Source organism: Coregonus lavaretus (assembly GCF_964263955.1).
Source record: "Coregonus lavaretus genome assembly, chromosome: 12".
Lineage (NCBI taxonomy): Eukaryota > Metazoa > Chordata > Actinopteri > Salmoniformes > Salmonidae > Coregonus > Coregonus lavaretus.
In genome coordinates, this window is record NC_139999.1 from 10,629,330 (window position 1) to 10,643,269 (window position 13,940).

Below are 13,940 nucleotides of genomic sequence, written 5' to 3' on the forward strand. Positions count from 1 at the left end.
ATCGGGTTCTTGGTCACCTCCCTGACCAAGGCCCTTCTCCCCTGATTTTTCAGTTTGGCCGGGCGGCCAACTCTAGGAAGAGTCTTCTTGGTAGTTCCAAACTTCTTCTATTTAAGAATGATGGAGGCCACTGTGTTTTTGGGGACCTTCAATGCTGCAGAATGGTTATGATACCCTTCCCCTCTATGGACAATTCCTTCGACCTCATGGCTTGGTTTTTGCTCTGACATGCACTGTCAACTGTGGGACCTTATATAGACAGGTGTGTTCCTTTCCAAATCATGTCCAATCAATTGAATTTACAACAGGTGAACTCCAATCAAGTTGTAGAAACATCTCAAGGATGATCAATGGAAACAGGATGCACCTGAGCTCAATTTCGAGTCTCATAGCAAAGGGTCTGAATACTTCTGTAAATACGGTATTTCAGTTTTTTTGTTTTTATAAATTAGCAAAAATTCTAAAAACCTGTTTTCGCTTTGTCATTATGGAGTATTGTGTGTAGATTAATGAGGACAATTTTTTATTTAATCAATTTTAGAACAAGGCTGTAATGTAATACAATTTTGAAAAAGTCTAAATACTTTCCGAATGCACTGTAGTGGTTTATAGACTAGACCAGTGTCTCTCCACCTCCAACCTCCGATCGGTGGACTGGCACAGTGCTGACCGGTCCCTAGGATGGTTCACTAAGACTGATTCCATCAGCTCTAAAGTGCTAGTTTGAACAAAGTGGTCTTCTAAGGAGGAAGGACCACAGCTTACTGGGTTGAGAGGTTGAGAAACACTGCACTTGATTTTGGGTTTACCTTCATGATCAGCTAAGGTCAAGTCAACGTCTTTGGTTTGTTGTATTACATCATGATTCATAGTGTAATACATTCAGTGTCGTTGCTTGACTTTATTCTTTTGTTTTGTTCTGTTTGTTTACTAGACCGTTTCTGCTGCTTGGTTCTTATCCTTTATTGCAGAATGAACACAGACACTGTGCTTTCTAAAATGTGTTTTCCATTTACCAATCAAAATACATTTAGCTGACATGGGCTAATTGAGTGATTGCTGATGCAAAACCAAATTTTGAAATTGCAACTTGTGTATTCTATTATTCTAACTCAACAGTAAGTTGAGACCCTGACTGGGTTCCCCCGCCCAAAAAAAATTATATATATACTGTATATATTTTTGGTATTTATTATTATAGGTCCGTGGGCCTCCAAAAGGGGGACCATGCTCCCCGTGGGTCTCCAGTTGTCCATTCCTGATCTATGTGTATTTTATGCTTATACATTTAGTGTCATGCTTTTGTCAGTAGGCCCTGCTCTCGCCCTCATGAACACATTTCAAGTTGTAAACACAAAATATTGTATGTTCTGACATTTTATTCATGTTACTTTATTCATCTTAAGTGCAATTGACACATCATTGGTCCATTTTAATGCACTCATCTATAACAGTTTGTCAAATCTACATGATATTCTAGTGGGTAATCTTAGTTAATCTTCCTTAGTTAATATTACTGAATTTACTGAACTCCTGTTGAAGGTAAGTGTGCAACTATAATATATACGAAACAATTGTAATCCTATTTGCATATTGGGAAGAACGCTATATTAGTTTCACGTTAGCTAAGTATTAGACTAAAATGTTTTGCTGAGAAAATTAAAGGATTTAATCATATCAGTTGTAAATGGAACCCCTATTAACTAGTTATAACCACTGATAGGTGATTTAGATGGATCTGGAGAAGGTAATGGAGGCAGTGGTGACAGTGGTAAGAGAGATACTGAGAACTGCATTGAACCAATAACCTTACTGAGATAAGAGTGGTCCTAAGTTATATGAGTGCCCAGTTTACCTAACAGTTTTTTTGTCATGTACTGCTTCTTGACTTAACAAAGTCATTTGACCTAAATCTAGAAATTAATGGATAATGTTTCTAACATTAACTACACCAATTGGTCAAAATATAAAACAACATAATCCTACATTTTATTTGTTTTAACCCCCTTTCTACAGTGCCTTGCAAAAGTATTCATCCCCCTTGGCGTTATTCCTATTTTGTTGCATTACAACCTGTAATTTAAATGGATTTTGATTTTGGATTTCATGTAATGGACATACACAAAATAGTCCAAATTGGTGAAGTGAAATGAAAAAAATAACTTGTTTCAAAAAATTCCAAAAAATAAATAACGGAAAAGTGGTGCGTGAATATGTATTCACCCCCTTTGCTATGAAGCCTCTAAATAAGATCTGGTGCAACCAATTACCTTCAGAAGTCACATAATTAGTTAAATAAAGTCCACCTGTGTGCAATCAAAGTGTCACATGATCTGTCACATGATCTCAGTATATATACAACTGTTCTGAAAGGCCCCGGAGTCTGCAACACCACTAAGCAAGCGGCACCACTAAGCAAGCGGCACCATGAAGACCAAGGTCCTCTCCAAATAGGTCAGGGACAAAAGTTATGGAGAAGTACAGATCAGGGTTGGGTTATAAAAAAATATCAGAAACTTTGAACATCCCACGGAGCACCATTAAATCCATTATTAAAAAATTGAAAGAATATAGCACCACATCAAACCTGCCAAGAGAGGGCTGCCCACCAAAACTCATGGACCAGGCAAGGAGAGCATTAATCAGAGAGGCAACAAAGAGACCAAAGATAACCCTGAAGGAGCTGCAAAGCTCCACAGCGGAGATTGGAGTATCTGTCCATAGGACTACTTTAAGCCGTACACTCCACAGAGCTGGGCTTTACGGAAGAGTGGCCAGAAAAAAGCCATTACTTAAAGAAAAAAATAAGCAAACACATTTGGTGTTCGCCAAATGGCATGTGGGAGACTCCCCAAACGAATGGAAGAAGGTACTCTGGTCAGATGAGTCTAAAATACCTAAAAAACCTGCTTTGTCATTATGGGGTATTGTGTGTAGATTGATGAGTAAAAAAATGTATTGTATGAGTTTCAGAATAAGGCTGTAACTTAACAAAATGTGGGAAAAGGGAAGGGGTCTGAATACTTTCCAAATGCACTGTATAGTATAACTGAATTGTAAAGTAGAGACTGAAGTGAAATATTTAAAACTGAGAGTTGTCTGGTTGTAATCATTAATAGGCCAGTCAAATAGTGAAGGCCCACCGGCGCCCACTGTGCCTGGCCAGCCAGTCGGAGACAGTACTGGTAAGACTTTGCGAGATTCAATTGAATATTGAATGGATGCAATAACATATATGAATAACATTATGCTATTCATATGAAATCACCTGTATCTGATTACTCAGGAATGTTTCTAATAAGTGGTAAGCGAGATATTGAGTATTGAATGGTTGCAATAACATATATGAATAACATTAAGTTATTCATATGAAATCATTTAAATTTTAATCTGAATTACTGAGGCTTTTTAGAGTGTTTCTACAATCAATTAATATATTACTGGCTGAAATGCTTGCAGTGGTGTTTGTATATACAACCAAGGAAGAGGATGCCACAATAACCTGTACGGGAAAGCATACTTTAATCCTCAAACAACTTTGACTTAGACTCTGAATTGCAGTTACCTTTTCTTCTGCGTTCTTCCCTCCTTGTCCTGGAGAGGCTTTTGTCCCATCCCAGCATAAACACGTCCTTGATGACTAGTTGATAGTCCAGGTGTGCCCTACTTAGATGTGTGGCGGGATGTGTAATGACATTGTGACTTTGATATATTCTCTGACCCCACATTGTGTGCATTTTGTCCGTTTACGGCTTGTTACTAAGAACCATATGTGGCCCTACTGAGAAACTGTTGATTATTAAACACTTCCTAATCCAGATCACACTAACATGATATTTAACTATGATAATGATATTTAACTATGTCTATGATAATGATATTTAACTATGTCTATGATAATGATATTTAACTATGATGATGATATTTAACTATGTCTATGATCATAATATTTAACCATGATAATGATATTTAACCATGACAATGATATTTAACCATGTATCCATTAAGCAAGTGGAAACAGGTAATTGGGAAATGTTTGTCCAGCCAGAGTTTTAATATATGGCTCCAGTCCAGACCAGCAGTCTGTAGAAATTGTGATTCAATCATCAATTTCAAAGTAGCTTGTCTTATTTTTGTAAGGTAAGTGCATATACATGCATTAATATGCTGCTCAACCTGTTTTTAACACACATAGACCGAATGTGTAAAAGCATTCACAGAACCAAATAAAAAACACTATTACATGTAACATTATAAACAGGGTGGTTCGAGCCCTGAATGCTGATTGGCTGACAGCCATGGTATATCAGACCGTATACTATTCATGTGAGAACATTTTTATTTTTACTGCTCTAATTACGTTGGTAACCAGTTTACCTCGGGTTTTGTGATATATGGCCAATATACCATGGCTAAGGGCTGTGTCCAGGCACTCCACATTGCTTGATTGATTGATTGATTGATTGACTCCACATTGCGCCGTGCTTAAGAACAGCCCTTAGCCGTGGTATATTGGCCATATACCACACCTCCTCAGGCCTTATTGCTTCATTAGAAAATAGCAACAACAGAACGGTATCTTTACTTCATTATTTTCTTCACAGTAGATTACTCCATTACTCCACTAGTAATAGCTGTGAATACAAACCAACGCATAGATGCTAATTGTTTTGTATATTGTGCTGTCTAGGATACAGCATTAAGAGTGGACTCTCGGATCTCTTCGCTCTCCGTGGCAAGAAAGGGGAACTGGTTTGTGAGATGAGCCATAAAGTTGATGGGGCCTGGTTCAAGGATGGAGAGAAGGTAATGGCTTTATAGTAGAAATTACTACAACAGTGTTCACGCGATTCAATTCCTTTGAATAGGTCGTCAAGTTGGTCCTGACACTGACCTGACCAGGAAAAAACTCCATAAGTGGACAAAACATTTCAATTGAGCTCTTTTTTTATCACAAACAATTTGACCTTACTTTGGCTTTGCCTTTTCAGTTATCCACCACAGATGGGCTAGCCATAGTGAAAGACGGAAAGAGACACACGCTGACCATTCATAGCAGCAGTGAAGATGACGCTGGAGTCTATCACTTTGAAGCAGAAGGATTTAAATCAGAGGCAAAAGTCACTGTGGGAGGTATGACGGCTGTACATTGAACTGTACCTCACATTTTAGTTTGGTAGACTATGGAGCATTAAGCAGTCTTGTGTTTCTTTCTTTTACATCCTAGATGTGCCCGGCTTTGATGCTGATGACCTCCACAAGTTTTCTAAGCCTGTGACAGTAAAAGTGGGCCAGAATGCGTCCTGGAAGATGCCTTATACACCACAGGACAACTTGGAGGTGAAATGGTTTAAGGATGGCAAACAGCTGAAGGATGGTGGTGGGGTGAAGTTGGTGAAGGAGGTCAACCACAGCCGGCTGATGCTCCGGGAATGTTTGCGTTCTGACGCTGGGGAGATCAAGATTCAACTCAAAAACCCATTTGGCACTATAGAGGCCAAATCTCGACTGATTGTTCTTGGTGAGAAGACCAAATTGTTGTTGATTTTTCTATTGGCTATGTATGCAGTGACAATTCCACATCCAGAAATACTTCTGCAACACGATTGAGGTCATACTTTACCACAATGTGTCCCCGACAGGCAAGCCCGGCCCACCAGAAGGCCCAGTGGAAATCTTGGAGACCAACTCCACTGTGATTGAGCTGCAGTGGGGCACTCCTAAGGACAACGGTGGCTCCCCGCTGACTAACTACATCATTGAGCGCCAGCAGCTGGGACAGACAATGTGGAAGAAGATGGGGGATGTCGCAGCTGACAAAACCACCTACAGGGACAGGAATGTGGTCCATGGGAAACTGTACATCTACAAGATCTACGCAGTGAACCCAGAGGGGACCAGTGATGCACTGCAGACAGAGGAAACAATGGCTGGCGTACTGAGTGAGTAGAATCTGAAGAGAAACACCCTTATGCCAAATCATTGGTCCACATGCCGAAACATTGGTCCACATGCCGAAACATTGGTCCACATGCCGAAACATTGGTCCGCATGCCGAAACATTGGTCCACATGTCCAAACATTGGTCCGCATGCCGAAACATTGGTCCACATGTCCAAACATTGGTCCGCATGTCCAAACATTGGTCCGCATGTCCAAACATTGGTCCGCATGTCCAAACATTGGTCCTCATGTCCAAACATTGGTCCACATGTCCAAACATTGGTCCACATGTCCAAACATGGGTCCACTCACTCTATCAGTACCTGAGAGTGTAATAAAATGTGTTACTTGGGTGAGCCAATGGTGAGCCTCATTCCTCCATCTCTACCGTACTTGTTCATTGTTTTCATTATTATTTTATCTTATCTCCATGTATTAGTATTTGCTGGCCGACCAGGAGCACCCAAAGTGGTCAGCGCGTCAAAGACCTGCATCAACCTGAAATGGGAGCCCCCGGAAGATGACGGAGGAATTAAGATTGATGGCTATCAACTGGAGAAACGCAAGAAGGACACAGCTCAGTGGATCGCTTTGAACCCAGTCACTGAGCCTATTGAAGGTCTGGATTTCAGATTACAAATTGTTGGTCTTTTTTTAAATAGAGAATTTGACACATCATGCCCATCATCAGGTTGGCATTTATTGAGATGCCTCATGCTCTGCGGGGTAGTCACTAGCTGGCACAGTCACAAAGTCATACAATCTGATTTTAAACAAAACCTTAACCACACTGCTAACCCTAATGCCTAACCCTAACCTTAAATTAAGAACGTCAATCAAATAGATGTCAATCAGAATACTTTGTTCTGGAAGCTGGATGAAATAAGGATGCAGATGTTACCTTTCAAATGCATTTTCTTGTATATACTTCAACCATAGTGCTGGAGTATGCGGTGAAAGATGTTGTTGAGGGGGCGGAGTATGAGTTCAGGGTATCGGCCATCAATGTTTCTGGGGCGGGAGAGTTCAGTCTCCCCTCTGTGATGGTGACTGCAAAGAATCCCAACAGTAAGTCTCCTCAATTATCCATCTGCATGCAGTCTGTAGAAGTAAGAGATGACCATTTATTTGTCCACCAGCAATAAACTTAAAATGTTGTTAGCCTCAGTCCAGAGGAAGAAAATGACCTGGTAGAGCCAATGTGTGGCCAGTGTCGAACACTTCCTAAAAATACACTTCCTGTTTGTTTGTTTTTCAGTGAAGCCTACATTCAAAGATCCAGAGGACTTCATGGTGATCAGGGCGGGAAATTCTGTGAGAATCAAAGTTCTGTATGAGGTAATCAACAAAATAAAATAAAATGTATTGATCGTGTACACAGATGTGCAGATGCTATCGCTTGTGTTTCTAGCTACAACAGTGTCGGAATCCCTAGCAATAAAACATTAAAATAAAAAAACACACACATAATCCCCCCCCCCAAAAAATAAAGTAGTAATTAAGAAAGCAATGTCAGAGACCGGAATATAAATGCACACTCATCAGCCAGTTTATTAGGTACACCACCATGTTCATGAAAAGGGTTCACTCCTACAGACAGTGAGTCACGTTGCCGTGGCTTGCTATATAAAGCAGGCAGACAGGCATCGGAGCATTCAGTTACTGTTTGATTGAACGTCAGAATGGGCAAAACGAGCGACTTTGAGCGTGGTATGTATGATCGTCGGTGCCAGACAGGCCGTTCCAGTATCTCAGAAACAGCTGGCCTACTGGGCTTTTCACAAGACAGTGTGTAGGGTTTACTGAGAATGGTATGACAAACAAAAAACATCCAGTCAGAGGCAGTCCTGTGGGCGAAAACAGCTCGTTGACGAGAGGTCGAAGGAGAATGGCAAGAATTGTGCAAACTAACAGGTGGGCCACAAACAGGCAAATAACGGTGCAGTACAACAGTTGTGTCTAGAACGGCATCTTGGAACGGATGGGCTATAGTAGCAGACGACCACACCGGGTTCCACTCCTATCAGCTAAAAACAAGAAGAAGCAGCTCCAGTGGGCACGAGATCACCATCACTGGACAATTGAGGAGTGGAAAAACATTGCCTTGTAATGGTCTGCTGATGGCAGTCAGGATTTGGAGTATGGGCCGCATCCTGACTGGTGTCAACGGTACAGGCTGGTGGAGGTGGTGTAATGGTGTGGAGAATGTTTTCCTGCCACACGTTAGGTCCCTTCATACCAAGTGAGCAACGTTTCCATGCCCGAAGAATTCAGGCTGTTCTTGCAGGAAAGGGGGGTCCGACCGCTACTAGATGGGTGTACCTAGTGGTGTGTAAAGATAGCATGGATATTATATGAATAGAAAAGGTGTGTACGGGCCTCCCAAGTGGCGCAGCGGTCTAAGGCACTGCATCGCAGTGCTAGAGGTGTTACTACAGACCCGGGTTCATTCCTGGGCTGTGCCACAACCGGCCGTGGCCGGGAGTCCCATAGGACGGTGCAAAATTAGCCCAGTGTCGTCCGGGTTAGGGGAGGGTTTGGCCAGGGGGGCTTTACTTGGCACATCGCGCACTAGCGACTACTTGTGGCGAGCCGGGTGCCTGCAGGCTGACCCAAGTTGAACAGTGTTTCCTCCGACACATTGGATCTGGCGGGTGTTAACGAGCGCGGTTATGCGGGTCATGTTTCGGAGGACACATGACTCTCCCGAGCCTGTTGGGGAGTTGAAGGGATGAGACAAGATCAATAAAGGGGTGTAAAAAAACAAATAATGTACAACAGCAAAACATGTGGCAAATCCAACCAACAGTTGTTCTCTCTAATCTAATGCTGTTGAAATTGTCTTTAGGCTGAGCCTCCACCAGAGATCACTTGGATGAAGGACGATGAGCCTGTATCCGGTTTTATACAGATCATCAACACAGAGGGCTGTTCCCAGCTTGTGATCCCCTCATCAACACGCTCTGATTCAGGAAACTTCACCATTGTGGCTAAGAATAAAGTTGGAGAGGCCAGCTTTGACATTGAGGTCCTGGTCACAGGTAATTCCAAATACCCCTTTGTTATTATGTTCTACTGGCAAAAGAAGATATCCTTGTGTGACCTGGTTAGATTGTCCTACAAAACTTTGTATGAACAAGACATGACTGTTGAAGTCTTTAACTGTTGAAATCTTCTACTGCTGAGGTCTTATACCGTTGAAGTCTTATGCTGTTGAGGTCTTCTACTGTTGAAGTCTTCTACTGTTGAAGTCTTATACTGTTGAAGTCTTATACTGTTGAAGTCTTATACTTTGAAGTCTTATACTGTTGAAGTCTTCTACTGTTAAAATATTATACTGTTAAATTATTCTACTGTTGAAGTCTTCTACTGTTGAAGTATTCTACTGTTGAAGTATTCTACTGTTGAAATCTTCTACTGTTGAAGTCTTCTACTGTTGAAGTATTCTACTGTTGAAGTATTCTACTGTTGAAGTCTTATACCGTTGAAGTCTTATACTGTTGAAGTCTTATACCGTTGAAGTCTTATACTGTTGAAGTCTTATACTGTTGAATTATTCTACTGTTGAAGTCTTGTACTGTTGAAGTTTTCTACTGTTGAAGTATTCTACTGTTGAAGTCTTATACTGTTGAAGTCTTATACTGTTGAAGTCTTATAATTTGAAGTCTTATTCTGTTGAAGTCTTATACTGTTGAAGTCTTCTACTGTTGAAGTCGTATACTGTTGAAGTCTTATACTGTTGAAGTTTTATACTGTTGAAGTCTTCTACTGTTGAAGTATTCTACTGTTGAAGTCTTCTACTGTTGAAATATTCTACTGTTGAAATCTTATACTGTTGAAGTCTTCTACTGTTGAAGTCTTCTACTGTTGAAGTATTCTACTGTTTAAGTCTTATACTGTTGTGGTCTTCTACTTTTGTGGTCTTCTCACTGGGACAAATTCTAAGTAATCTTGCACTTATCAAGGCACTTATCAAGGCAGTCCAAGATGGCGAGGTAGTGCAGTTGTTTTTTATCGTCTGTCTGTATATAGCCTGTAAATACTCTATTTTCGTACATTTTTCGTACATATTTCCCTATCAGACTTTTCATCCTTCTACAAGATATACTTTCCTGCAACCCGCCTCACTCAATGTGGAACGGATTCTATTATTGACTTACCTTTATCTAGAATCTAGAATCTCCAGTTGAAACTAGCTAGCCAGCTAACTAGCTACTTGCTATTTGCTTTTAGCCACAGCTAAGGTGTTTTCATCCAGAACATTGGTTTTTTTCCGCGGGATTAATTTTAATCACTGGACATTGATCACCGGATATTCGGCCAGTCTGCACAGCGCGTTATCGACCCAGAACATATCAGTTCTTCCGCGGAATCACTGATTCACTGGACCTTTAACTCCGGATTCATCGCCACCAGCTGGCTACAACAAAACGGACGCTGTGGTCTGGCTAATCAACCTGAGCTAGGCCCATCTCCCGGATATCTACCTCTCTATCAACTGGACGGGACCACATAGTATTGACGCGGAGCCCCGCCGATCCTACACGACTGGTCTGCCGACGAAATCGTCTGATGTGGTTACGACGTTAACCACGAAGATTCCATCCATCTGCTAGCCCTGGCCCGCTAGCACACGCTAGCCGTGGCCTCTTACTAGTGTTTCACCACCGGACCTTATGATAACTCAGCTATACAGCTGATATCTGCTGGACTGTTCCTTTTTACGGTACTACATCCTGTTTATGTTTAGCCTCAGCCCAAACATGGTTAGTTTATTGTTGTTTCGGTTATTTCTAATTGTACTATATCACTGTAGACCCCCCAGCCTAGCTAAACATGCCTTAGTTAGCTCCTTTGTCCCTCCACCAATACACTCAGAAACCGATTCAATTGATGCCTCTAGAGATACTATCTCTTTCAGTGTTACCCAACGCTTAGGTTTACCTCCACTTTACTCATGTCCTTCCATATCCTTGTCTGTACATAATGCCCTGAATCTTTTCTACAATGCCCGGAGAACTGCCCCCTTTATTCTCTGTACCCAACGCACTAGAAGACCAGTTCTTAAAGCCTTTAGCCGTATCCTTATTCTAGTCCTCCTCTGTTCCTCTGGTGATGTAGAGGCTAACCCAGGCCCTGTAGCCCCCAGTATCACTCCTACACCCCAGGAGCTATCATTTGTTGACTTCTGTAATCGCAAAAGTCTTGGTTTCTTGCACGTAAATATCAGAAGTCTACTTCCTAAGTTTGAGTTATTCACTGCGTTAGCACACTCTGCCAACCCTGATGTTCTAGCAGTGTCTGAATCCTGGCTCAGGAAGGCCACCAAAAATTCTGAAATTTCCATCCCCAACTACAACATTTTCCGTCTAGATAGAACTGCCAAAGGGGGTGGAGTTGCAATCTACTGTAGAGATAGCCTGCAGAGCTCTATCATACTATCCAGGTCTGTGCCCAAACAGTTTGAGCTTCTACTTCTAAAAATCCACCTTTCCAGAAATAAGTCTCTCACTGTTGCCGCTTGCTACAGACCCCCCTCAGCCCCCAGCTGTGCCCTGGACACCATATGTGAACTGATTGCCCCCCATTTATCCTCTGAGTTTGTACTGCTTGGTGACCTAAATTGGGATATGCTTAATACCCCAGCCATCCTACAATCCAAGCTAGATGCCCTCAACCTCACGCAAATTATCAACGAACCTACCAGGTACAACCCTAAATCCTTAAACATAGGTACCCTCATAGATATCATCCTGACTAACATACCCTCTAAATACACCTCAGCTGTCTTCAACCAGGATCTCAGCGATCACTGCCTTATTGCCTGCGTCCGTAACGGGTCCGCGGTCAAACAACCACCCCTCATCACTGTCAAACGCTCCCTAAAACACTTTAGCGAGGAGGCCTTCCTAATTGACCTGGCCCAGGTATCCTGGATGGATATAGATCTCATTCCGTCAGTAGAGGATGCCTGGTTGTTCCTTAAAAGTAATTTCCTCTCAATCTTAAATAAACATGCCCCTTTCAAAAAATACAGAACTAAGAACCGATATAGCCCCTGGTTCTCCTCAGACTTGACTGCCCTTGACCAGCACAAAAACATCCTGTGGCGTACAGCATTAGCATCAAATAGCCCCCGCGATATGCAACTTTTCAGGGAAGTTAGGAACCAATATACACAAGCAGTCAGGAAAGCAAAGGCTAACTTTTTCAAACAGAAATTTGCATCCTGTAGCACTAACTCCAAAAAGTTTTGGGACACTGTAAAGTCCATGGAGAATAAGAGCACTTCCTCCCAGCTGCCCACTGCACTGAGGCTAGGAAACACTATCACCACCGATAAATCTACAATAATCGAGAATTTCAACAAGCATTTTGCTACAGCTGGCCATGCTTTCCATCTGGCTACCACTAACCCGGCCACCAACTCTGCACCCTCTGCTGCAACTTGCCCATGCCCCCCCCGCTTCTCCTTCACACAAATTCAGACAGCTGATGTTTTGAAAGCGCTGCAAAATCTGGACCCATACAAATCAGCTGGGCTAGACAATCTGGACCCTTTCTTCCTAAAACTAGCCGCCGAAATTGTCGCAACCGCTATTACTAGTCTGTTCAACCTCTCTTTCATAACGTCTGAGATCCCCAGAGATTGGAAAGCTGCCGCGGTCATCCCCCTCTTCAAAGGGGGTGACACTCTAGATCCAAACTGCTACAGACCTATATCCATCCTGCCCTGCCTTTCGAAAGTATTCGAAAGCCAAGTTAATAAACAGATCATCGACCATTTCGAATACCACCGTACCTTCTCCGCTATGCAATCTGGTTTCCGAGCTGGTCACGGGTGCACTTCAGCCACGCTCAAGGTCCTAAACGATATTATAACCGCGATTGATAATAGACAGTACTGTGCAGCCGTCTTCATCGACCTGGCCAAGGCTTTCGACTCTGTCAACCACCGCATTCTTATTGGCAGACTAAATAGCCTTGGTTTCTCAAATGACTGCCTCGCCTGGTTCACCAACTACTTCTCAGATAGAGTTCAGTGTGTCAAATCGGAGGGCCTGTTGTCTGGACCTATGGCAGTCTCTATGGGGGTGCCACAGGGTTCAATTCTTGGGCCGACACTTTTCTCCGTGTATATCAATGATGTCGCTCTTGCTGCTGGTGACTCTCAGATCCACCTCTACGCAGACGACACCATTTTGTATACATCTGGCCCTTCATTGGACACTGTGTTAACAAACCTCCAAACGAGCTTCAATGCCATACAACAATCCTTCAGTAGCCTTCAACTGCTCTTAAACACTAGTAAAACTAAATGCATGCTTTTCAATCGAACGCTGCTAGCACCCGCCCACCCGACTAGAATCACCACTCTCGACGGGTCTGACCTAGAGTATGTGGACAACTACAAATACCTAGGTGTCTGGTTAGACTGTAAACTCAACTTCCAGACTCACATAAAGAATCTCCAATCCAAAGTTAAATCTAGGATCGGCTTCCTATTTCGCAACAAAGCCTCCTTCACTCATGCTGCCAAACATGCCCTCGTAAAACTGACTATCCTACCGATCCTTGACTTCGGCGATGTCATTTATAAAATAGCCTCCAACACTCTACTCAGCAAATTGGATGTAGTCTATCACAGTGCCATCCGTTTTGTCTCCAAAGCCCCATACACTACCCACCACTGTGACCTGTACGCTCTTGTTGGCTGGTCCTCACTACATGTTCGTCGTCAAACCCACTGGCTCCAGGCCATCTATAAATCACTGCTAGGCAAATCCCCGCCTTATCTTAGCTCATTGGTCACCATAGCAGCACCCACCCGTAGTCTGCGCTCCAGCAGGTATATCTCACTGGTCATTCCCAAAGCCAACACCTCCTTTGGCCGCCATTCCTTCCAGTTCTCTGCTGCCAATGACTGGAACGAATTGCAAAAATCTCTGAAGCTGGAGACTCTTATCTCCCTCAATAACTTTAAGCATCAGTTGTCA

At 42.6% G+C, this 13,940-nt stretch overlaps 1 protein-coding gene across 1 annotated transcript in view; it reads left to right on the forward strand.

The window, feature by feature from the left end:
* The window catches only part of LOC311137816 (immunoglobulin-like and fibronectin type III domain-containing protein 1), a gene marked incomplete at its 5' end in the record, with an annotated part of 30,493 nt that overhangs the window by 14,654 nt on the left and 1,899 nt on the right, over positions 1–13,940 (forward strand). Inside the window, 8 exons of the mRNA XM_084172415.1 lie at positions 4,691–4,806; positions 4,992–5,133; positions 5,228–5,521; positions 5,643–5,942; positions 6,383–6,562; positions 6,883–7,011; positions 7,202–7,281; positions 8,792–8,984. Of these exons, the coding sequence (XP_084028541.1) occupies positions 4,691–4,806; positions 4,992–5,133; positions 5,228–5,521; positions 5,643–5,942; positions 6,383–6,562; positions 6,883–7,011; positions 7,202–7,281; positions 8,792–8,984 (1,434 nt within the window). The remainder of the gene's footprint in view (positions 1–4,690; positions 4,807–4,991; positions 5,134–5,227; positions 5,522–5,642; positions 5,943–6,382; positions 6,563–6,882; positions 7,012–7,201; positions 7,282–8,791; positions 8,985–13,940) is intronic.